The sequence below is a fragment of the Indicator indicator genome, chromosome 32, assembly GCF_027791375.1.
Source record: "Indicator indicator isolate 239-I01 chromosome 32, UM_Iind_1.1, whole genome shotgun sequence".
Lineage (NCBI taxonomy): Eukaryota > Metazoa > Chordata > Aves > Piciformes > Indicatoridae > Indicator > Indicator indicator.
In genome coordinates, this window is record NC_072041.1 from 1,908,289 (window position 1) to 1,932,879 (window position 24,591).

Here is a 24,591-nt window from a genome sequence, read left to right on the forward strand (position 1 = left end):
AAAGAAGCCAACTGACAGCACTTGACAGCATGAAGCGTTGTGCCAGAACACAAACCAATAAAGTTTCTTCTTCCTGACTGTGACAAAATGCTTATTTTAAGCATACTGAGACAATAAAGTGCTGATTAACAAGCAGCATGTTCTTCAATGAAACTTGGGAGTGCATAGCCTCGTGCTAAACAGAAAAGATGCTGAAGGTATGCTAGCACAATGTGAGAAACCAGCTCACATTAACACCAGCAACAGAACATCTGAAGCTACATGGAGGACTGACCCAGTGTCTAGGACGGTATTTTCTGAGCTCACTAAGTGTAAATACACATGGAAGGTTTACTTCCCAAGCTATATTATAGCTGTCTCAGGCCTATCTCCACTGCAGCATGTCTTCACTACCTTCCCCTCATACAAATGGGTATACTGAGTCTTCAGGGATTTCTAGTGACTCTTTCAGCCTTAGCTAGAACTAATGACCTCTATTCATAGATAGTCTAACCACATGTTAACTCAGTGTTCTGCAGAAATTAATGTAGACAAAGCTGAAAATAATTACTCACCCACAGAGTCTAAAAATAAGCACCAAAATTTCCCTTCCTCGTTTCTTTCTGATTTTTGTTTCCCCTCAGGTGATGACACCATTCTCCTTTCCGGCTGTCCTGAAAGGCACCATGTGCTCTGTGTCACAGACTGCTCTGGGGAACTGGTTTAATGTAGCATTAAGGTTTGGGATGGACTGTGTAAGGCGAATCGAGAGTCTGTTTATTAGACCAGATTAAACAGAAGACACTGTTTTAACCTGGCTTCCAACAATCAGATACCTAGAGATGTGTTTAAGAATATGTAAATAAGATAAGAAGCACAGACACAAGGGTGATGTGCACTAATTACAGTAAATGTGGTGTTTTCAGCTGCACTACCACAGAGAAATCCACTCCTTCAGAGTATTTTTGGTATGACAGACTCTGTTTAGTTTAGCCCCGCAGCTCAGCCCATTTCAGACTCCCAAAAACAAGCCAATTAAAATACCAGAAGCTTACTGAATATTGATTGCTTTAGACCATGCAATTTAATGTAGCCCTGTTTCATGCAAACACAGGAATTTTGAGAGCACAATATCCTTAAAACCAGTTAAAAGGGCAATAATTTAACAGGAGCACTGCAGAAAATTCTTGCAGTTCCCACCAGGCAGAGCAGCTTTCCAACAAGGGAACAAATGGAGAGGAGTCCAGATAAATACCTGACACTGAGGAGTAACAATCTAGTTCTGGGGCAGTTTGCTCTGTACTTCTGTAGCACTGATATGTCCTCATGGACACACTTTGTGAACTAATGAATTCTCCAAAATCATCTTATGAGGCAAGTAAAACTTCCATCTCCCAGATGTAAAAAGTGAGGTCAATACAGATAGAGCTGGTTCTAGAAGTGGGATGAAAAAAATGGAGTTCTGGGACTATGCTCTACTTGCTGTTTTCCTGGTATTTAATTTAGAGAATGCGGTGAAGGGAGAAGAATCAGTTTTTCATTACACATGGTGTCTGTATGCATGCAGTTCTGCCATAATGTGTCCCCAACCTGGTCTAAGACCTACCTCAGTGCACGCTGTAAAGCTCCTCTTGTAGATGACTGCAGCAGAAATCCATGTTGGTGATTCTCTGTGCAGGGCATGCTGCACACCACAGGACTAATCTCATGCTGCCAGATGCATGCTCCATTACATTCTTCTAGTCCTGAAGGAAAAACACTTTAAATTCAGCCATATATAACATTCCTGTTAATGTGAGACGGGAGTCTGGCAACATGCCACTAAGAGCCAAGCAATGGCAAAACCAGAGAAGTAGAACTGAAGCAGACAGACCTATTGTGAGCTGTCTCCATCCTAGGGGCTAGGATGGTCCGGGCTGATTTATGAGCACAATATTTACAACTAACACACATGAAATGCATTAGGGGGAGAAAGAAATCTCCTAACTTGCACAGAGAACAGCTAAGATAAAAGAATGCATATGGTAAATGAGGTGGATGTTTGTCATTAAGAGTGTGGTGCTAAAGCCAGAGCATGTCTGTGGGGCAAAGCAGACTGTGTATTCTCACTCCTGTTTTTTCACACTCTGGAAGACATGTCAGGCAAAAACGTTCAGAGAGATGTCCCATCTTTTTGTGAATTCCAAGATGCTGGAAGACACTGTGTTGAAAGCCTTTGGGAGTCAAATGCTGCATTGAAGGAAGATTAGTCTTACGACTTTGCAAAGACCCAGTGATCAACAGGCCAGAGTTCACTTCCCAGGTCTTGCATTGTCACAGGTAATAGCCTTAATTTTTGTGTGCCTCTGCTCCATCTCATAACAGATGTAAGCATGAAACAGGGTAAGAAAGAGCTATTTTAAGGCCAGAAAGCACCATTGTAATTAAGTATCCTGAGTTAACTGCATCACATGACAGGCAGCAGAAATTCCCTGAATTAATCCCTAAATTAAATCACTACTGAACAGACAAACTCAGAAAAACAATTGTCCCTTACTAGCTAATGTGACTAGCAAAAGGGGATGGCAATTCCAGTTTCTCTATAATTACAGAACCCAACAGAACCAATGCTAGCTCTCTCCTGGTCCTGCCTGTGCTTTGAACCTTGCACAGCAGACTACAATCAAGCAGGTTCCCTGAAATCTCATTTGGTTTTAGAGGGAACAGGAGGCAACTATCACTTAAATGCATGTATATTTGACATTCCTGCCTCCAGAGCTGCCCTGGTCATAGACTGTAGCTCATCATGCCTAGGCAATCCAATTAGGCCAAACCAAGTTCTTGTAAGGACCTGGATTCATCTCTTCCTTTGAGACAAAGGTTTAAGAGTGCTGATTTTTTTGCAACTCTTTGTGCTGTGGACTCCTGTGGACAGAAGTTAACCACCTCACTTTATGCAGGGTACAAAAGGGCCAGAGACTGCTGTGAAGCTGCTACTTTCCTCACAATCTTTGGTAAAACACAATTCCAGTATGGCAGGACACGCTAATAAAAACCAGGCTAATAATGGCACCGATCTGTGCTACAGAGTAACTACTTCAGCTAGCTAAACATACATCCTGTCCTAAGCCCACATCACAACATGTTCTTTCAGCCACTACACATCTCTCCCAGAGTACTTTTCACTTGATTAAAAGGGAGCAATCAAATTTCTACGAGAGCAGCACAGATGAACTGAAGGAACAGCAAAGTGGATTTGGGGAATACAAGAGATCAGCTGAGGAAAACACTCCAAAAATCAGCCCAATTTTAAATTCACTCATGAAAGGAAGAGTAGCACGAAGCTACCATTTGACAGCAGTACTGTTTGCATGTGGCAGGAAGGCACCAGCTTTTTTTTCTGAAGTAGTCCAAATTTATTTATAGATTTGATTTATAGATGCTGGGAACTGCAAAGTGCCAGCAAAGGAAGGCAAACACCTACTTTAATATCTCTAACTAGGTGTTGCAGTTCTGTCATAACAAGATGTGTGCCATGTAGAATGACCTTCCACATTGCCAGTGTCACAAGATAGTTTCAGTTCAAGGGGTATAAGACAACCAAACTCAGGCTGTGTCTGACACAGTTAAACAAAATGACAGGAAAAAAAAGAAACTATAGCTCTACTGTATTTTACTGTCAGGTCTCCTAAAGTCCCGTTTTGTATTTCTTTCATCATGGTAAGCCCTAATGGCAAACAGAGGGAGCATTATGGAAAAGGAATGCATTTAGGAAGAGCAGCAGGGACATACTGTGTATTTCCAGGGCATTTCCATAATGCAACAGAAGTATTACACAACTGGATTGCAACAAAAACACACTTTTCTCAGTGAAAAGATTTATACTGACCACCACAGTTTTGATTACAGCTTCACATTTACAGGGGTTTCTTTCAAAACACTATCAAGTCCTTAAAAATACTGCAAAACTAGCTAAACTTACTTAATTAACATTTGGTGAAGCAATAAGCCAGTACTCATCTGTTGAATTAAATTCTACTTGAAGTTCACCTTTCTAGTTCTGGGTAACATCTCACTGCATTAACTAGCACTGAGAATTTTGCACCAGTGTTCTGTAGTTTCAGGCCCATAAACAAGAGAGGAGATCTTCTGTAACTACTACAGCTATTACTTATGGATTATGCCTTTTCTTCTGGAGCCCGTTAGCATGTTGATTTCAAATGAAGAGACAGTACACAGCAAACAGAAGAAACTCAGACTGCTATAAGCTATTATGCTGTGAGACACACAAAAAAACCCAGACCAAGCTGAAAAAACACCAAGAAAGCAAGCAGGCAAGAAATATGAAAACCTCAAGCCATATTTGATCCTAACTCCTTTAAAGCATGGGGAGATTATCCAGCAACCTCAGCAGAATTCTAGGCTGGGCCACAGAACCCACAGCTTCATGCCATCAAACCTAATCTCTGTTCGAGATCTGAAATGTTCTCTCCAACAGTTTTCAGCCACATTACAAAATGGTGAGGGGAAGATGAAAGGCAGATTCTCCCGCCTCTCTTACACTAACCCCAGGGCCTACAAACATCAGGACTTGATTTAACCAACCACACACTGGGCCAGAAAAATGATGAGCGACACTAGGGCTTGACTGACATGCAGAAGACTTCATCTCATTCAGAGTTTTCCAAAAGAGTCACTGGATGATCTCAGACCCCTGAGCAGACTGTGCCCAGATTAGCCAGCCAGAAAGCATCCCCTCGCTGGCCCAAATGGCAGCAAAGTCAGAACCTCTGCCAGTCAAAATGCTTCTTCCCTGGGAAAAGCACACACATTACCAAATAAAGAGCAGCTTTACAGATTCCAACAGCAACATCTTCAAGAAGCTAAACCCCTGAGGCCTTCTCTCCCTTAGGGTAAGGCAATTTATCCCTGTAGAGCTACTACTAACAAAAAGGCCTCTCTAGACCTTCCTTCTTAGTCAGCTGAACTCCTCTCCACCGCGTCTGTCTTGAACAAATGTCCTGTGTGTACCACAGAAAGGTTGGCCCAAGCTACCTCTGCTGGCTCCCAAACAGGCTTCTTCAGCACATCAGGACTAGGGTATTTGTTTCTAAATCTCCACAGGAAGTTTAGGCAAGGAGATTACAATCCTAACCAGCTTCTCACTCACCACTCAGTGAAGGAGAAATCTTGAAATGGCTGGAAATTCCTAGCAGATTGAAAATATTTCTCCAAGATAGGCTCTCAGAGATCATGGTTGCTAGCTCCCTTGTTTCTTTGCTACGTAGCAAAAAAGTTTTCTTTCTGTGAGAGAGTGAATATAACTGTTTGGGTGGGGAAGGTGTCCCCTTCCTCCATCATTCTTTATTGTCAATACCATCTCCAAATACTTGAGTCTGATCTGAGGAAGTTAGAGCAGTTGGGCTATCTTTTGAAGATTTCTCCCACCATCTCTCTCTGCTTCAGTGCCCCAAACTAAAAATTATGCCAGTGAGAGACTTTCCATGCATCCTGCCCAACCTGCTTTGATCACAAACTCTTTGTATTTTATATGATGTCCTATTGTAATGATGTCCTATTGTAATGATGACACAAGTCCTATTGTAATGATGTCAGAGCCTCCAAATACCATCTGGTATGAAGTGGTAATGTTCAGACAACCATTTATCTTCATACTGCAGGAGTTTCAGCAGTGCTGTTGTCACTTTTGAGGGGGCATTGTGTAGGCTTGTCAACCGCTTTAAGGTTGCCTAACCAAAGGCAAATTGCTCTTACCATCTCCAGCTGAGGACCATACCTGCTGCTTTCTCTACATTTTCTTCAATCCATCCACCAACAGCAAAACAATTTTCCTTCAGTGCACCTCCTATGAACGGAGTATGGGGGGAAAAAATAAACACAAAAGAAAAAAACCACAACACCAAAACCACCACGCATGACTTGCAGCATCTTTACACGTAGTAACAGCCTCTTGGTGCCATCATCAGCCGTGGCATTTCATTCACACAGAGCACTTGTGGGCACATCACATATGCTTTTCCATTCAGTGTATTTTTAAATGTTTCCCAGGCAACTGTTTCAATACAATATGCCTCCTTGGCAACCTGGTACCCACAAATGCCATGCCAGTCTCCCTAGTCCTCTTTTTAGGTCTTCCCATCTTGGCACGTAAATGTCACAAGGCTTGATTTTCTATAGGCAGCCACACAGGTACTGCTCTGTCCTTATACAGGGAAGGGAAAGAAGGGAAAGCTGAATTGCAAAGATGAGTTGTACACTGGGCTCTACATCTTAACAAATTCAAGCTCTGGTAAGCTACTAGAGGAAGCAGGTGTCAAAGGCAGTGACTCCTCATGGAAAAGACCATGCAACCTGCAAATGAAATTAGGAAGAGTCCACAAAACATCAAAACATCTCCCCTCAACTGACTTTCTCTGGAAACAGCAATGAGCCTGCAGTTCTCAAACTGAAACTGGATGTCATCTTTAGTCCCCTGACTCTGCTGAAGGGACTCTTATACAGCCTTCAGACTTTTGTGGATTGTAGCACATCGTGTTGATGAAAATAATCAGACTTTCCCATTTCACCACTGACAGTGATCAGCGCTGCACTAAGCCAGAATGATTGAGCTACTCTTTCCAGTGCCACATTTGCTGCCATGAGGCTGTAGAAGAGAGACACTACGAAGTTCCTTTGCTGCAGCAGCTTTCACTGATGCTCTGCCTCTGTGTCCTGTGGTATCTTTGGGACGTTTTCCTTTAGGACATTACTCTGATCCCTGAGTGAAGCCACAGACTATTTCACATGGACAAAAAATGATCAACATACACTCCAAAACTAAGCACCAATGAGACAATTAAAACATGATAATGTTTGTTTTCTCTAGCCAGGCACAATTTATTTGGATCATTTCTATCTGGTACAGGAGCTAAAAACTACAGACTTGAAGATATTTTAGAAAGACTAAAACTACTTGTGACCATCACTATAAAACCCAAAGTTTTAAAAAAATCTGCCATGTGCTTTAGCCTCAAACTGCTGCATTAAAAAAAAAATAACATCTCCTGCAGGCAATGACATCAGCCTCTGAGAGAAACCTAGCAGAAACTATGGCATCTCTTCTTCATCGATTACTCCATAACAACAGCTGAAAATTACAATTTTTCCAGGCTATAAAATGCCTGGCACTCCAAATTCTACACCAGCAGCAAAAATCTCCTCCCTGTCTGTGAGCTGTTGTATCTGTAATGGAGCCCCTGCATCACCAGGCTTTCTAATTCTTCCCAAATGCAGCAGCTCTCATTCAGTGTTGCAGCTGTTGGGTAGGAAATCAGAAATAGCAGAAGGCGGATTAGTTGATAATGTACCAGTTCTTCCCCAGCAAATGCTGGCACCTGCGTTTTACACTCTCCTCTTTCCCTCAGCCCAGGAAAAGATCCCTTGGTTTGTTTGGCAGGCAATTTATAGGCTTTAGTGATTGTGGAATTGCAAAAGGATTAGAATTTGTTATAATAGCCCCTTCTTCCTGAGAGCAAAAGTTAAAACTGAGGCCCACTTTACAGCAAGAATCAGGGACCGTGTAAGTAAAGATTAAGCATGTGCAGCTTGATGAGACTCTACAGGGAATAGATAACTACACATGCTGGCACTCCATTTACAAGGAAATCCCTAAAGATAATCTGTAGAAGCATTCTAGCTTCCAAAAGCTCAAATCCCTTGACCACTGGCTCAAATCCAGCCAAGGCTGCTGATGATAAAGACTACTCTCTGCATTTCTGGGAGACCTTTTTCCTAAAATCACAAAGCAGTCTAATTATTAAATTACGCAAGACCCAAGGTCAAGCAAGAAATAGTAGGATTTCCATGTTAGTGGAGGACAGTAGATAGGATCTTGTGCAACATGGCAGAACCAAAACAGGTCCTATTCTACACTTCACCTTCACGCTACTATATTATTAATTCTGCAAAAATGCAGATGAAAAATACTGAGTGCATAAAACAGACCAAATTTTCTGGAATGCTACCTTCAAATCTACAGGTAGTTAGAGAAGCAGAGCAGGAAAGAAAACATTCCCTGACTTGCCTGCCCTGACAGGTTATAATGGGCATGCATTAAACAGGTAATAACAAACAAAAAAAAAAATCAATTTCACTGCAGCAAGTTTTCAGTGAAATCCACAAAACACAAATACTCCTACAAGCTATAGCTGCTACAGAACCAGGGGTTTTCCCTTCTGTTTTTTTACAATCAGCAGCTGCAGTAATAATTTTCACTGTTCTTTTTATGGTATTCTTTCATTTGTGGCCCTTACTGCACAATAACAATTTTTATGCTCACCCATAATAAACCTTTTGCAAAAAGCTATCATGCATGACTCACAATCCTAACAGCACGACACAGCAACACCTTCAGCACAGAAACAGACGCTGCTTCTGATTACTGATTGGGGAGAAGCCACATCTAACAAACCAAATCTGTTGGTACAATGCAGCGTTTAGGAGCAAGATTGTCCAAGTAGTATCCAAGGGGTCATAAGACATATAAAACACTTACCCAAACATCACAGGAGCAAAGAAGCAGCCCTGTGGCACAGATAATCATTAACAGAGATACACCTAGAAATATATGCAGACATGAACTCAATCTGATCACTTTCACGGGCCCTCAGATTTTTTTTTAACGCAGGATTTTGATATAGTTTGCTGCCTCCATGTGGTGATAACCAGCGTTGTGCCTTACAATGCTCAGCACTCACTATACCACCATTGAAATGAACTTTTTGGGTTGTCTTCTTCCATTTGCATCAGCAGTTGAGAAAGCGAATTTCTACCCTCCTCTGTCATCTCATTTACAGCCACTTATCTGGCTGACCCCTCTTTCAGTCTACACCTTTTCTTTATTTCTGTATGCTGCTTGCTCTTCTTTGCTCTCTCGCTATCATCACCATACTTTCCAGGCAGGCCTAAAATCTTCAGATTCAAATTCACCCCTTGCCCCTATCCAGCTTACCTTGTTCTGTCTGGAACTTTGGGGAGAATGCCTTTCCTGCCAAGGAGGGAAAGGAGGGTTTGTTTCCTGGAATCTCATCTCACTGGGAAGCAGTTTCTAAATGGTCACAGAAATGAAAGGCAGAACATTGCTTTTAACTGCCCCAGTATTTCTTGGGTACTGCAGTAGCTGTAACAAAAATGAATATGGGGAAACGTTAGTCTGCATTACAGCAAATCTCAGTCCATGAACCCTGGTATCTGAATGCCATTTTCCTGACTCAGATCTGTTCAAACATCTAGAAACTCTGGGCAGCTATTACTTGACATATTTCTGGAAGTCTGTGTGCCCAACAGAGTAACTCACAGGCACAACTTTCAATGCAGCTCTGCAGCCAATGCTGACATCTCCTTTTTAGTCTCAAAAGTCCAAGAATGAAACAATTCACAAGACATTTAAGGCTGCCTAAAGGCAGTTATAGAATAAGAACGTGAACTTGGGATTCATCTTTTATCAGTAATAAACTAGTTTGATGAAAAAGAGCATTCTGTACCCACCCTCCCTCACAAACACTTTATCAAGCAGCATTTGTTATTTCTATCTACAATTATTCCCATATCAATCGTGAAGAATTCAATCAGAGTTACTTTCTGATCTTTTTATCTGCTGTTGGAGAATTATGGAGCCTGTCATCATTTCCTCTGTTACGTCTGGGTTTGAGAAGGCTGCAGCCTGATTAGGAGGTTTATCCATTTCAAAAACTACCGCTGATGGCTGCCCTCTAACAAGTGCTTTATTTCAAGAGACGTTCTTGCCAAAAAAGACAAATTGCATCGTTTCAACGGATTCTTTTCTAAAAGAGAAATTAGATCAGAGATATACTCCCAATTTACTTCATTACTTCGATTAACAATCTTTGGCTTCAGCTTAACACCGCAGTTAAACAGATCCTGGAGAGCAGCACAGAAGGGAGCTGCTCAGCCCTCCGCCATTTTGTCCACCTCCACCAGAGCCTGGCACATTCTGCCCTCACCACCCGGCCACCAGCCATGACATGACTGCTCCACATCCACCCCTGCAGAACCCAACATTTAACACACGCGTAAAGTTTAAGGAGTAAAGGCAACATGAAAAGGATAGCTTTGGAAGCATCGAATTGCTGAGGGATCTACGGGCTTCATGTGGCAGTGACCGCAGCTGAGGGGACAGAAAAAGGTAGGTTTCACCTCAGGAAAAGGGCCCGTTTCCCCTCAATGGGGGAAAAAAAAAAAAAAAAAAAAAAAAAAGGAAGGCCCTCTTCGCCTCTAGAAAGCGGCGGGGTTTCCCTCAAGCGAAGGGCAAATTTCCCTTCTAGAAAAAACCGGTCCGTTTCCCTCGGCCACCCGCTGCCCTCCCCCGAGCTGTTCAAGCAGGGCGGCTCCGAGGGCGGAGCGGGAGCGCGCGGCGCCGTGTCCAGCCTGCCCGGAGGCCCTGCCCGGGCAGCGGGCCAGGGCGGAGAAGGAAGAGGAAAAGGAACGGCCGACCGCTGTCCCCGCCCGCCGCCGAGGCGAGGGGGAACTCTGAGGCGGTGCCACCCCTCGCCCGCCGAGAGCGTGGCGGGAGGAGGAGCCCGCGCCAAGCCGCCGCGCCTCAGCCATGTCTGAGGAAGGAGTCGCCAAGCTACGCCTCAAGCCTAGGAAGGCGCCGGGTGCCTGCAGCCGGGAGCCGAGTCCTGGCCGGGAGCCCCCCCGGCGGCGCCAGTGAGTCCAGGCCGGGTGGGAAATGGTTCTCCTGGAGGGGCCGGGAACTGGGCCGCCTCATCCGCCTCGCTTACCCACCACTGTGGGGTGGTGCGGCCGCCGGAGGCCGGCAAGCATCGCCCGGTCCCGTGTGGGGTCTGCTGTCGCAGCTGCAGCCGGGTCTTGAGACGCACCTGCGGCTCTCGGTCTGCACTCCGTGGGCACCTGGCTGGTGCCGTTAATAGCTGCTTGATAAGACACCCCCTATAGCGCCTCCGAAAAGGGAGAAGCCAACCGCAAAATAAAGTGCAGCGGGCACCTTGTTTGGCACAGAATAGCCTTGGAGAGGATGGGGCCCAGGAGAAACGTTAACGTGTGAAAATTAAGTTGTCTTCCTTCAGAACAAGGCTCACAGGAGGCCAGAAATAATCCCTGGGTTTTTTTCCAGCCCTCGAGCAAAGGAGGATTGAAGAAAAGCAGGGTGATGGTTTGGTTTGGTTCTTGTTTCAGCCTGTCAGGGTGAGCAAGCATCTGTCAGCTGTGCCCCTTCCAAAACCAGGCCCATTTGAAGGCTTGTAAGACCTGTCACTAGTTTCTTTTCAGTGTGGCATCATTCCTGGACAAGTGATCAAGAAAATGCATCAGGAAGAAGTGGGAATGCTGGAAATACTATTCTGACATTAATAATCCATTCTTCTCTCAAAGTTGTTTGTATATGGCATTATTACTACAAAAACCTTTTAATCTTTACAGTTAAACCTCCTGCTTGGTTGTTTTTTTTTTTTGTGAAGTCTGACATCCCTGCAATAGAGTAGTAAACTACCCTTACCTCAGCTGACATTCCGGCTTTCCAGGCTCCTTTCCTCCTTGCCCACACAGAGGTGAGGTGAAGCCCTCTGTTGTAACTGGACTGCCAGGACTCAGCTTCCAGCTGAGTGAAAACCAGGACAACTTGGAAGTGAGGATGCTGATAAATACTTACCTGTCATTTGTCACAAGCAAAAAGCAAGGTGTTTAGACAGTCTTTTAAAGAATTGGATCTTTTTTTGATAGCCATACAGATTCTGTAAGTCATGGCAAGCTGTAAAAATTAGAGACTAAATAATGCCCTCTGTTCCAGAAAAGTCTTGCTGTAGGCTAGGTGGAGGTTCCCTTGGTTAGCAAATAATAGTGGAAACAGCTACAGGCCATCTTGCCTCTCTTTTAAACTCAAACTCTGCATTTACATACTAGTGCCTACTGACAAATGCTTTTTACATGCCTTTGTAGTGTGACAAGTTGTCAAATGTTATTCTTGGCTTAGCACATTGATAAAAGAAGATGAGTAAGAATGGAGGTTTGTGTTGTACAAATGGAGGACACACTTTCAGTTCTAAGATCCTTGCTTTGTGCTTAGCAGTTAATGAAAGGGAAATGGTCACCACACAGCTGTTGGATTGGACTGAAAGGGGTTGATGCACCGTCAGCTACAGGAATTTAATTTTAAACTTTCTGCTTTGATAAATCACAGTTCAGGGATATGGGTTCAGCCATGGGTTTTTGAAATATCAGCTTTAGAGCAGGGGTAAATCAAGTTAATGACAAGGCAAACAGCAATGCAAAGTATTTTCTTCCCTCTCTCCCACCCTCTAACTATTGGACTGTCTCTGTCTTTACAGGTCAGTGACTGACAGATATTCCTGGTTTGAAAAAGAAGATTTAAATGAGTATGACAAAACATGGATTTTGCTAATGAAAGACATGGGGCAAGATCTGCAATGCACAAACTGGCAAATGGTGCCCAGTTTTCCAGAGTTCTTCGGAAAGGTAATGTGCTGTATCCTTGTTTATGTGCTGCTTACAAGAGCGACAGTCTGAGCAATGATGTTAACAGGGAAAACAATCTGAAACAGCTTTTAAAGAGAGGTTGGATTTCAGCTCTCTAGTCTCTGTACTGAGGTGTGACTTATCCTACCTGCCACACAATGCTAAGAACAATCACTGGGGGCTTTTTCAGCTACTTGGGCCTTCTTTTTTTTTTTTTTCAGTGTGGAAAAAAAACATTCTGCTGGAAAGAGATGATCTGGGTAAGAATAGTTACTGCTCTTAAGTGCTGGCATCTCTAAGGGGATAGGAAAAGCAAACTGTAACAGAGAGGTTAATTACACACAAACAGCCCTTCCGTTGTGTCAGGCAGTATGGGAACAAAAAATCCACAGTCCTGCAGTAGAACTCTTTTCCTGAGCAGCAGCAGGTTCTTATTTTCATCCTTAGGGGCTATGGAGCATATTAAAGACTACCTGATTGTATCAGTTTTGATGTGTTCAGGGAGGACACAGCAAGTTCGCAATTGCTTCACTAGGACCAGAGATGGATGTAAAGAAAACGTTCTGTCTTGCAGTGCAGTTCAGCCTTCTCAGTACTTGTTGTATGTTCAGCCTTGGTTTTAGTGTTGGTAGTCATTGTGCATGTTTGTGTGTGTCACAGAGTTCCAAGGAAGAGAGTCCACAAAAACAAGAGGTCTTTACAGCTGGAGTGAAAGACTTTCAGTGGGTGTCATTCCCCTCCTTTCATGAAGAAAAGCGTCTAAACCCAGAGGAGCTTCACTCCCATAGGCTGACACAGAGCCAGACCAACCATGTACATAAAGGAGGGGACCAAACAGATGAACTGAAAAGTTTCCCTTCCTCAGCTGAGAAAGCAAACTGTGTAACTGTTACAGATCAAGCCAAAACTATGGTGGAGGAAGACACAAAAGATATTTCAGAACTGGGTCCAAGTCCTAAATCATGTAAAACCACTCCACACACAGGTTCCATGCACCACTTGGCATTGTCACAGCGCTCTGCAAAAACTTACAGCTTTCAGCAGCACTGCAGAGAGACTGTACAGAACAGCAAGGAAAACAGGAAAGATGATGATAGGAAACAGCTTCAAATACAAATACATCAAGGGAAGATTTCCTTTGGTGAAACCAGATGTGTGCCAGCAGAAAAAACTCCCCCTGTGAGCGTACCTGGAACTGAGAGCTGCAAGGAGATGGGAAATCCGAGTGGAGGATCTTTAGCTCTTGACAGCTGCCCAATGTGCCTGATGTCTTTTAGTGGAACGTGAGTCTTTTTATGTAATAACTTCGCAGTTACTAAATAAATTTACAGACCTCTTTCTAATTCAGTTCAGAAGTTCCTGATAACTAAATTACACTGCTTCACTTGCTGAAGGTCTCCTAACAGTGTAAGATGTAGCTTCTTCTCTTGGAGGCTGAACAAGGAGACAAAAAGATGCCTTCATTAATTTTTATAGAACTGTGTGGTCATGACATCAAGAAACGTAGGGTAAAGATCAGGCCTCTATATCAGTTCTCTGCTACTGGTAACTGCTTGGTTAATTCCAAGTTCTATAGAAGCCTCTTTACACAATTTATTGTAACATGGGCAGTGGGGAGGCTCACATCACAGAACAGGCCTCCAAAAAAGGAAACAGAGAAAGCATCTTTCCTCTGCCAGAAATCTGCTTCCTGTACGTTCCAGTTGGAGAAAGAATAATAAGGTGCTGGGTGTTCTACCTAGTGGTTCCCAGGATAGCATTTCTTGTCCTGAGCATGTGGAATGTGAGCATTGTCACCTAGTAAATGGCATTAAACTACTATGACATCACAAAGCAGCTACAAGAATGTGGCAGACTGCAGTGCTTCTGAGCACAGGAACAACTTGCCCCTCAAGCTACTACTGAGAGTGCTTAGGAAGTGAGAGGGAAAGTGTAGCACAGTGTGAATGAAAGGATCTGTTTCTCTCTGTCTCTGCAGGCTGTCACAACTGGATATTGATGGCCATCTTGCTAGGTGCTTGTCTGAGAGTGCAGATGATGTCATGTGGTAAGTCCAGAAGAATAAGGAGCCAAGGATCAACCCTTCTCAAAGGAAAAGGGAAAATGTGTCAAGGAAGAAGATCCTTGTCTCAAGCTTGCTTAAGGATCACAAACCAGTAACTCAAGAGAAGGTCAGGTGCCACCTCTGTTCTTGGGGTCTGAATATGGTGCTAGAGGATGTCCCAGCAACCCCCAGAGAAGTCTATCTCAGTACTCCTGGAAACTGGGTACATCTGAAAAAAGCTGCTCTAAGTCCCTACAGGGCTTGTTCTGTCTGAACACCTGAGGGCTGCTTTGGCTAGAAGGTTTTCAGAAACTCATCAATTATTTCAGTACCTTCCTCATAGTAGCAGGTGAACATTGTGTAAGCCTGAGAAAAGCAGCCTTTTCCAGGAATAAATGACATGAGCAGCAAATGGAAGGGCTGAAATGAATTGGAGTGAGCTGTTCCTTTCCCCCAGGTACAGTGAATTGTTTACTGACCAGGCTGTCTCACTCCTGCAGGACACCACAGCTTCAGACAGAGCCTGACTGCTCCAATTAGTTCCTTGTCACAGGGCTACACACAAGCAGCACATTGGGGCTTGTTTCAGCTGTTCTGATCACAACTGCCTTCAAAGACAGGGAAGAGGAAGGAAGCTCCGATTAGCAAACTTCAGTACACAAATGGGTTTGTCTCAACAAACTGTGCCCTGAACCTCAGAAACACACAGCTCAGGTGTGAGCCAAGGCTAGGGAGTAAACACAGAATGCAGCAGCACCTGCACAGAGGAGGAATGCTGTAGATTTAATGACAGCAAGGGCTCTTCAAGCAGTGGCAGCTGGCCTGAGCTCAAGCTTCTGATAAATAACAACAGTCTATTAACTTTTTCATTAAAGTTTTAATAGATGTGCAAGAATATAAATGATCTCAGCTGTTATGGGTTAGTATACCATCTTCTGCACAATTAAAACTGGTCAGCAAAGATCCCAACTAATTAATTATACAAAACTACAAGAACATATTTACTGTTTTACAATCATTAAATTAGCTAGAATTTTCATTTACTATTTCAAATAAGACAACTATATATCATTACCAGATCCATTTGTAATATATTAGGATTTTTTTCCCCAAACCACACATTTAATTACATCCTTCATTTTTTACTTTTATTTATAAAACAAGTACTTTTATATAAAAAATTTCCCCTTCATCATGAACAGAACATTATTCAAACACTTGCACATGAGCAACCAAACTTGTATCCAGCAAACTATTTGGCAACACAGCAACATTGTAAATGCCTGTAAGGTTTTAAATAAAATCAAGTAGTCTTTACAATGTTTGTTTAGCAAATGCGTCTTTCTGTTCTTCCTTCCCTCCCTCCCAAAATGCTCTGAAAGGTAGGAAAAAAGGTTAAAAAAAAAAGCCCCAACCCATATTTCTCATATTTCCATTTTAAAGTCCTATGCCCTGGCCTGTCAAAGGACAGCTTGATCTGTCATGTTTCAATTCATGAGCTGCCTGCAGTCACTCTGATAACTAATTGATTAGTACCAGGGGAGATGAAAAAAAGAAAAATTATTCAGGGTAAATAAAGCATTTGCTAGGGAGAAGGCGGGGGGTGGGGGGGTGGTGAAAGGAGCAATTTAAAAAAAAAAAGTCAGATTACATTTAAAAGGTAAAGGTTTCTTTTAGTAGATAATAAAGTATCTAAAGTCCAGGCATTTGAGGCAAGTACTTCTTACTGGTTAAATTATTTAGTGCTGATTAAAACACATTTTGCTTCATATGAAAAGCTACAGTCCAACAGAGAGAAACCCACAACGTAAATCTGCATGGGATTAAAACAACTAAACCACCACAGCTCTGCCTAATTGTGGCTAACAAGGGGATACAAAATGTGGATTGTTAGTCAGTGATTAATTGAAGGTTTTAAACAATGTTTTGGCAGTCTGGTCCTAGCACCTCATGACTTGGATGTGAATCCGAAAGATGTTCAGCACCTAATGCAATGCTGTACCCTGAGAAAACCATATGTTAATGTAAAGAAAGTCAAAGTGTTGCAATTTCTCCTGCAGTTTACACCAAATCAGGTGAGATGTCATGGCACAGGGTTTCTCTTTTTTTTTTTTTCTCCTCTCTTTACTATGTAATTTCCCCCAGTATTTCTACAGCCTACATGATGTAGTTAACCCAAAATCTAGCAGGAAGAAACACTGCCTCTGGCCTTGTTCCTTGAGAGGCAGGGAGATCTTGACAGCATCTGACACTGCAGACAGCAATGTGCACTTCCTAATCCTCTAATGTAGCAAGGTGAGCTTTTCCAAGCTGAAAATTGACCTTTTTTGCTGTACTATACCCTTTGCCTGCCCCCAACACCCTCCCATCCCAGCTTCCACAAGAAGGGGTTTGATCATTATCTTTTTCTTGAGCCAATTTCTTAGGTATTTTTCCTCCACTACAAGATTTACTACTTTGATGGAAATCATTTCACTCAAATATCCCATTCTTTTGTGTAGAATTAGTTAGTAATACAGACTGAGCAACTGTAAGCAGACAGTTTATCAGAAGTAGGAGGTGTGCTTTATCAGGACAGTGGAGCTGCTATTATGGTTATTCTAGACTGACTATTTAAGGCTATGCTTCATTATGCTTTTGCTCTATTTCTGAGTATTTGCACTGTTGATAAAAATACTTCTCAAAAAACTAATCTACAACACAACATCACTGTAGGTGTAGGCACTGCTTCAGTATCACCAGAAATCCTTGGTGTGCAAATTTAGGTTGGTTGGTTGTTTTTGTTTTTCTTCAGTCTATAGATTTTGGTAAATTTGGAGTGTTAAGAGCTTTTGAAACCCATACTGTAAATTCTAATTCAGAATTAATATTGCTGAGTCACTCTGCATTTCAAAGTCTATCAAGATGCAAATGAACAGTAGGCTGCAGCTGGGAACTGGATGTTTCATGTGTAAATGGTTACTTAATATTAACAAGCAGAACTTACCAGCTTTAAGAACATCCCAAATATGCAATAAATTCTTCAATGCAGTATATCCATTTAGGCACTTAAATCCTGTACCCAAATTTATGTTTTGATTGCTAATAAAACACAACTCCTTTTAAATACATCTGAGACGTTTAGACAGGTACCACTTGTGAAAAAAGGCATCAAAAATAAGCTTCAACACCACCGTAATACATTTTATTCTTCAAGATGTTACACTGAAATATTCTTCAATTGGTAGCTCATTGCATCAAATGTCTGTTGAAAGTGTGTGGATCTCCAAAGTTATTCAGGCTCTCCTTTTGCAGGGATGCAATGAACAATTTTAATCCTTCATGAAACAGGCACAAAATGCAAATTCCTTCATTAATGAAGCCAGTTGTGTCAGTGCCCAGAACTTAAGAATCACTAAGTGGCAGAAGACACCCACCAAAATCATTATTCTCTTCTTTGATTTTCAGCAGCAATTTGTTTTTGTTTTTTTTAAATCATTGGTCTCCATCCAAAATCTTACAGTCCCCAGCCTTGCATGCATATACTGTAGTTAAGGATAAATTTAAAGGTCATTCACACTGTCCCCAACAAAGATGTCACTCCTTCATACTGTTTCTTCTGTTGACAGCAACAATGGATTAATATATTCAAATCCTTCAAACTCTGACTGATCTATTCGCTTGATTATATCCCTGAAAAACAAAGAAAAGCATGGATTTAGGATTTAGTGCACCCCACTGCAGCTGGCTTTCTTGCTGTGCTTTTTCTCCCCATAACAACAAAATACCTTGCAGAAATGGATGGTCACTTCCAGTTTTGAATGTGCAGACCTCAGTAAACCCTCACAACTCAGTACAATTATTCTTAATGAGTCTGGGCAAGCCAAGTCTCTAATCTACCTACCAAAACTATACCCTGTCTTCTTCTGTGCTACCTTGTACTGAAGGAAATTCCTTGTGCACAGCAATTACAGCCTTCAGGCTCCTTTGTTAAAGCAAACTCCATCTTCCTGCAAAATTTTTCCATAGCACATTTAAATCATAGCTTCCTGTAAGATTTTCCTGCTATCTCAAGTTTACTGGGAGAGCCAAGGAGCTGTGCTTCAGTTATTTGTCCTTAGTACAGAGATGCAAGCTGCCCTGGTCAGGAATCAAACTCCCATCTCTTCTTTCAGTGCCAGGCAAGCACTCCACAGCACATCAGTGCTGCTTTCTGGACCTTCAGTGGAACATCAGGCAAGCCTCCTGACACACACGGAACATGAGAAGTTATGTGGGATATGCAGCATACAAAGAAATTCAAGTTTACTTCAACCTGACTATGTTCTAATGCCAAGTACAGAGGCTCTTGGTCATTTTCAAGTAATTGCTAAGTTCACTGTATGTGGGGAAAAAGGCAACACATACTCATCATCTGGGGTCAGCTGCACAGGTTCGCTGGTGAACTGTGTATCGAAGTTATCCAAGCCATAATCATCTGTGATCTGAGGCTGAAATGGAGGGCTTGCTTGCTTCTTTTCCAGCTGAGAACAAAATAGAGTGGGAAAAATGAAAACACTGAATATTTACAAAATCCCCACAGAACACCAGCACAGCTGGGCTCTGGAGTACCTGCACAGAGAAGTCACTCCAGGCGAGTTGACTACTGGTGGGAGATACAAGCAGGTTAAACACAAGCTGGTACTAGGTTTTGGCCTGGTGGATTTTGACACCAAATAGAATTTGTTCCTCCTGCTTATCCTAGTGCTGTATTTTCAGTACAAATCCCTAAAACTATTAATTTCTGATAATCTTTGACCTTCATGATCACAAAAACAGCTGTTTCCCAAGTCTCTTGCCCCATATATTAAGAAATGTTGTCACTACATACATCAGGCTCAACAGTTTTTTTTTTTTTTTTTTTTTACAAAGAGCATCCTCCAGAAGCTTTCCATTCAGGCCAAGATGCTTTCCCAATAACTCATTTCTCCCTTTCATAAGCTCTAAACTTGCCTCTTAAAAAGGCAGCCTCTTGGATTAGTTCAAATCACCACAACCAGGCTTATTTGTTCATGTCAGCTCCGGCATAGAACAAAAACCTCAGCAGTATTTCCCTCCCAATCAATGGCTAGCCACAGGGGTAAAACAAGCATTAACAGCAAGCAGTGCTCATCCACCATCTCCTGCCACAGGAACTGGGAACTCATTTATCCCCCTCACCAGGGACAGTCAGTCATCTGTAGGAGAAACATTGCAGGCTAGGAGCATTTGGAACCATTTTTACTTTCCTGTGAAGCTTTTGGCATTGGCTTTGCCAGAGACAGGTATCAGCCTGAGCATTACTCTGATCTGCAAGGCCCCACATGGTCCATACAGCTCAGGGAGCCTTGCTGGCCACTGGAGGTCATCATTCCTCTAGAGAAACACCAGAAAATCTTTTAGTTGTTTGCTACCTGCTCCTGCCAAAGCAAAGCCCAACCTTCTGTTAATGACTGTGAAGCTGCCAGCAAGGTGGGATCCCCACTAAAGAAGCAGGAGCTGCAGTTTGCACTTCACTGCTTTCTCTTTTGCCAATTAAAGCTATACCAGCTCACCAGCCACACTGGAGCTAAGTTTGTCTTCTGAGGCTCAAGCAATTCACCACTGTTTAGGTTTCCATTCACTTTCTCCACTGCTTCCAGCCATCTACCAGCAACTTCTTGAGCCAGAAGTGTGGCAGGCTAAAGGGCCTCGTCAGTACAGAGCACATCTCCCATGGACACACATCTTCGTTCCCTCTCCTTTTCATTTAATACATGAGTGAATTTCCAACACAGCCTCGGGTTAAGCCTTCCCATGTGGACATGTCTCACCAACTTCCAATATTTACTTTGCTTTAGGGACAGTAACAACTTCTCTGCAGTGGGAAATGTAATGTATTGACACATTTCATCTTCTTTGGTCCCAGTAAGACCAGAACTCCACGAGTGACAAGGAATAGTCTGTTCAGACTACAAGGGAATTCAGTAACATGAGGGTCATCTGCTATCACTGACAGCTAACAAGTTGCCCAGCCAAATCATTTGATAATCTGCCTTCTGAGCTGGGAGAGGCAATGTACCTATTTGCAATTCAGATGCCACACTGCTTTAATAAAGCTTCCATTATGCTTTATCCTTTCAAAGTATCTAGCTATGTTGCTACAGACCAGAGTGAATAATCTGTCCCAGCATGCTGTTATGTAGGATATGTGCCTAGGGAGAAAGAACACTCTTTAAGGAACCCAGCCCTTTAATCTGCGGGGAAGTGACAGGCATTTTCCTGGATAAATGTCAGGAAAGGCTGAACCCCTGTACTCCCTCCTCCTTATTCAGGCTTTTTTTTCCTATAGATCAAGCTCACAGTCCAGCTTCCTTTCAAGAAATGGTTTCTGCTTCAGGCTGAACACATTTGGACCTTGTGTGAAAGCATTTCCAGGGCAGAGTGAGGCAGCAAAGCTGTGAGTTATCATTGCAGACATAAGAGCTGCTGACAAGAAGATGGAACAACTTCATTCCTTTCTGCAGAGGACATAGAACCAGCTTATTTTTCCTATCATTACTTAAGGCAGTACTATCATAGGCAAGATTGTCCCATTTGTATGATTTAACAGTTGTGAAAAGACGTTCAGTAAAGTATACACAAGATATACAGCTTACAGAGACTTTTTTTTTAAGCCACAATTAAAAATAGCTCCAAAACCTTGGAGACAAATCTGTCCAATTTGTAGTAGCACAGATGCCAACATTCTAATTTTAAAGTTCGTATTCAGTTTAAAAAATAAAAATAGCCAGAGCTACAACCTCCATAATCTAACCTAAAACAACAGGTAAGCATAATGCAAGTGAGAAACTGTTACCAAAATTATTATTTGTATGGCCAACATGGGTAGGACACCTGGGTTTAGGACCAGGGAGGGCATCATCTCCCTGTGCTTGGTGCACACAGCAGAAAGGAGATCAGAAAAATGCTGCATTCCAGGGTTAAGGCAAGAGTGTGATCAGTACAGATGGAAAAGTGTGGAAATTAGGAAATTACTGGGAAGTGAATCCCCATACATGAACATCCCTTCAGTTACCAGGTCTATGAAGCACCATGAAGTCAAAGTTGTAAGGAGGACAAGGTTAAATCCTCCCAAAGAGGGATGGCAGCAAGAAAGAAACAGCAAAATAAATAGTTAAAAACTGCAGCAGGGTGGTAAAATTGTCATTGTGAGTCAGTCCTAGCTGTGCATTAACATTTCAACAGCAAGGCATTCAACTAGCTGTTAAACATCAGACTGCCTCTTTTATCTTACACTCAGCAAAGCATAAAAGCACTCTTAAAGAAACCATAGAGTGAACCTGCAGCCTTCACTTGAGAAAAATCAGTGAAAAAATGTTGGTACAGGTCCTTACTGCTCCTGTGCACAGCTAACAGCAGCGATGGCTTCATAGGGGTTTTCTGCATATAATGGATAAATACCATAAAAACAGGCACCAGGGTAATAATAAAGTTTATGAACTGGGGGAAAAAATATAAAGTAAAATAATAAAAAAAGGTTGTCTTGGTGCTTCCCTGCATGCTGTTAAGCCACCCTATACACAGAGTGAGTAATCAAAAATGTTCTTGGCTATGCCACACAACTCAGATGACTAACACCAGGACAAAAATGTTTCTGCTATAATGTTCACTTCACCATTATTTCCTTCTCCAATTAACTCTAGAGTTTTTAGTCAACATTATACTTTTGTTTCCTTGTGCTTCAACTTGAAAAGACTTGGAAAAGCTTTTAAGTCAAAATCTTTCTACTCATTGCCTGCATTTGAAAGAACATTCTAATAACTGACAAAGTATCCAAAGGATTTGTTCATTTTCTCTTGAATACACTTCTCAACACTTAATAGAAACATAGCTTAAAAATGTATCTGACATTTTAGATCCTCCTGAGCAGCACTGTCCTAATCACACCACAAGCCAACAACACAACCATCTAAATCTTCCCATTAATCATATAATCACAGAATGGCTTAGGTTGGAAGGAACCTCAGAGATCATCTACTCAAACCTCCGTGCCATTAGCATTGACACTTCTCAACCTGACTCAGCTGCTCAAGGCCTCATGCAACTTGGCCTTGAACACCCTCAGGAAGGAGGCATCCACAGCCCCCCTGAGCAACCTATTCCAGAGTCTCACCACCCTCATACTGAAAAGCTTCTTAAGTTCCAGTCCAACCCTGCTCTCCCTCAGCTTCAAACCATTCCCTCTTGTCCTGTCTCCAGACAACCTCATGAAAAGACATTTAAAGTAACCACACTGCTTTCAAACCACATCCTTAAAAAGGACCTGATCCTACTCACACCTACTCATGATACTAAATCCTGTTACCTACCTGAGTAATCCTGATTAAAAAAAATTACGTAATTTTGAAATTCAGTCTTTTAACTGCCAGTGGATTACAAATGCTTTATTAATCTGAAGCACCTCCTCTTCCATAGTTGGATCTAAAAAGGCTTCATAACACCTTACCTCTCTGCTTGCTGTGTCAGGATTACTCACTAACCTTGTCAAGACAGAAAGGTTTCTAATCAACCAGAGAAATGAAGGCCTGGAACAGGCTGTCTCTGCTATTCCACTCTTCCTTCTTCAGTGGAGCTTGAAACATGACAGGACTGTAAGAAATAGCCCCCCAGAAGAGTAAAGCCCTGAATTCTGACACTGCCAATCTGTGCAGCCCTCCACACTACAACTGCAGGCACCCTGCATGTGTGCTGGGTACATCCTACAGCAGCAGAACACAGCTCGTGTGTTGGCAAGACCTACAAATAGAAACCAAGGGATGAACGGTGCCACCAACGCTTCCATTTGGGTTTTAAAAACTCAGCATCTATTTTAAATAGGATACCCACAAAGTTGTAACCATTCTTGGGAGTCTGGAAGCAAGCCAGACTTTGGGTCAGGAAATAAAGCTTGTTTCCATTATGGTCACAAAAGAAAAAGCTTTCCTCCATCACCTGGAGAAGGCACAAATGCTTCTGCATTTACAGATTGGATTGTCACTGGGTTGGATGGGGTTGCTCCACAGGCACACAATTAATGAACTCAAAGGGTGATGCTGTTGAACACAGAAAGAGGAGTAAGTGTTTTTACCAGGTCCCAGTCTATGCTGCGGAAAAACGTGTGAGACTTGATATCAGAGAATCCTGTCTGGGGCTGACAACCAAGCCTTTCTTTGGGGTCCTGTGGGAAATAGAAACTCATGTCACATACTGAGCCACTTGCAGGCCACCTTTCTCAAAGCCCACATCCATGACTCCAGCGCTCCCTGCTGCTATGCAAACTGCTGCTAAGATAAACACATTGTGGCTGCCATGGGATTGTTGTTCTCTTTTAATTAGAATTTGTTCAAGATCTCATTTTAAGATTATATTTTACCACTTCTCAAAGTTAAAATAACGATTTATTTAGTAATGTCTAATCCATAGCTGCCTTTTCGCCATTTCAAATGATAATGGTTTTATGGCTTTCCATCAGCTTAATGAAATGAGCAATAAACACCACAGAAAAGACTTTATTAAAAAACCTACAGGGTTGTTTTCACTAGGTGCAGGCATTTAGATCAAGTCTGTGCTATGGAATTCCCTCAGCAAATTAGGAACTAAGAAGTGAGGGTTTTTAACATACAGGATACCAAGGTTTTATAGATTTTAACAGTAAGCAGATTAACTTCTTAACTGTATTGCTTTCAACAGGAAGCTATGACTTCCAGATCTTAGATGCTAAAAGTAAGAAAATGTTACTTACCTTGTTTAAAAATCCTTTTAACACATGGGAAGCCTTGACAGAAAGAAACCTTGGAATCCGGATTGGCTTCTCAAGAATAACTGTCAGAGGTTTAAACACAGGTTTAAAATCAGCAATATTGGTTCTTGCTTCATGACACTGGCCATGATTTCAATACCAACACTGTATGATTTAAGTATGTTACCACTGGAAAATGGGATGAGAAAGTGATTACAATAATGACACAGAAATCACATATTCAGCCTGTAAGCCTCCTTCTAACAAACCTATCCTCCACACAATTGCTGAACTGTGGACATCTTAAAGAAACATTTTA

General features: G+C 42.3%; 1 protein-coding gene across 3 annotated transcripts in view; it reads right to left on the reverse strand.

Annotated features, from left to right (window-relative positions):
* Positions 1–17,605: 17,605 nt before the first annotated feature.
* Positions 17,606–24,591, reverse strand: part of PRKCZ (protein kinase C zeta) — a 39,513-nt gene continuing 32,527 nt past the window's right edge. For all 3 annotated transcript variants that reach the window (XM_054395125.1, XM_054395124.1, XM_054395126.1), the window contains 4 exons: positions 24,276–24,355; positions 23,622–23,711; positions 18,902–19,017; positions 17,606–18,187 (listed from right to left, as the gene is read on the reverse strand). In XM_054395125.1, coding sequence (XP_054251100.1) covers positions 18,100–18,187; positions 18,902–19,017; positions 23,622–23,711; positions 24,276–24,355 — 374 coding nt within the window. In that variant the 3' untranslated portion in view covers positions 17,606–18,099. The remainder of the gene's footprint in view (positions 18,188–18,901; positions 19,018–23,621; positions 23,712–24,275; positions 24,356–24,591) is intronic.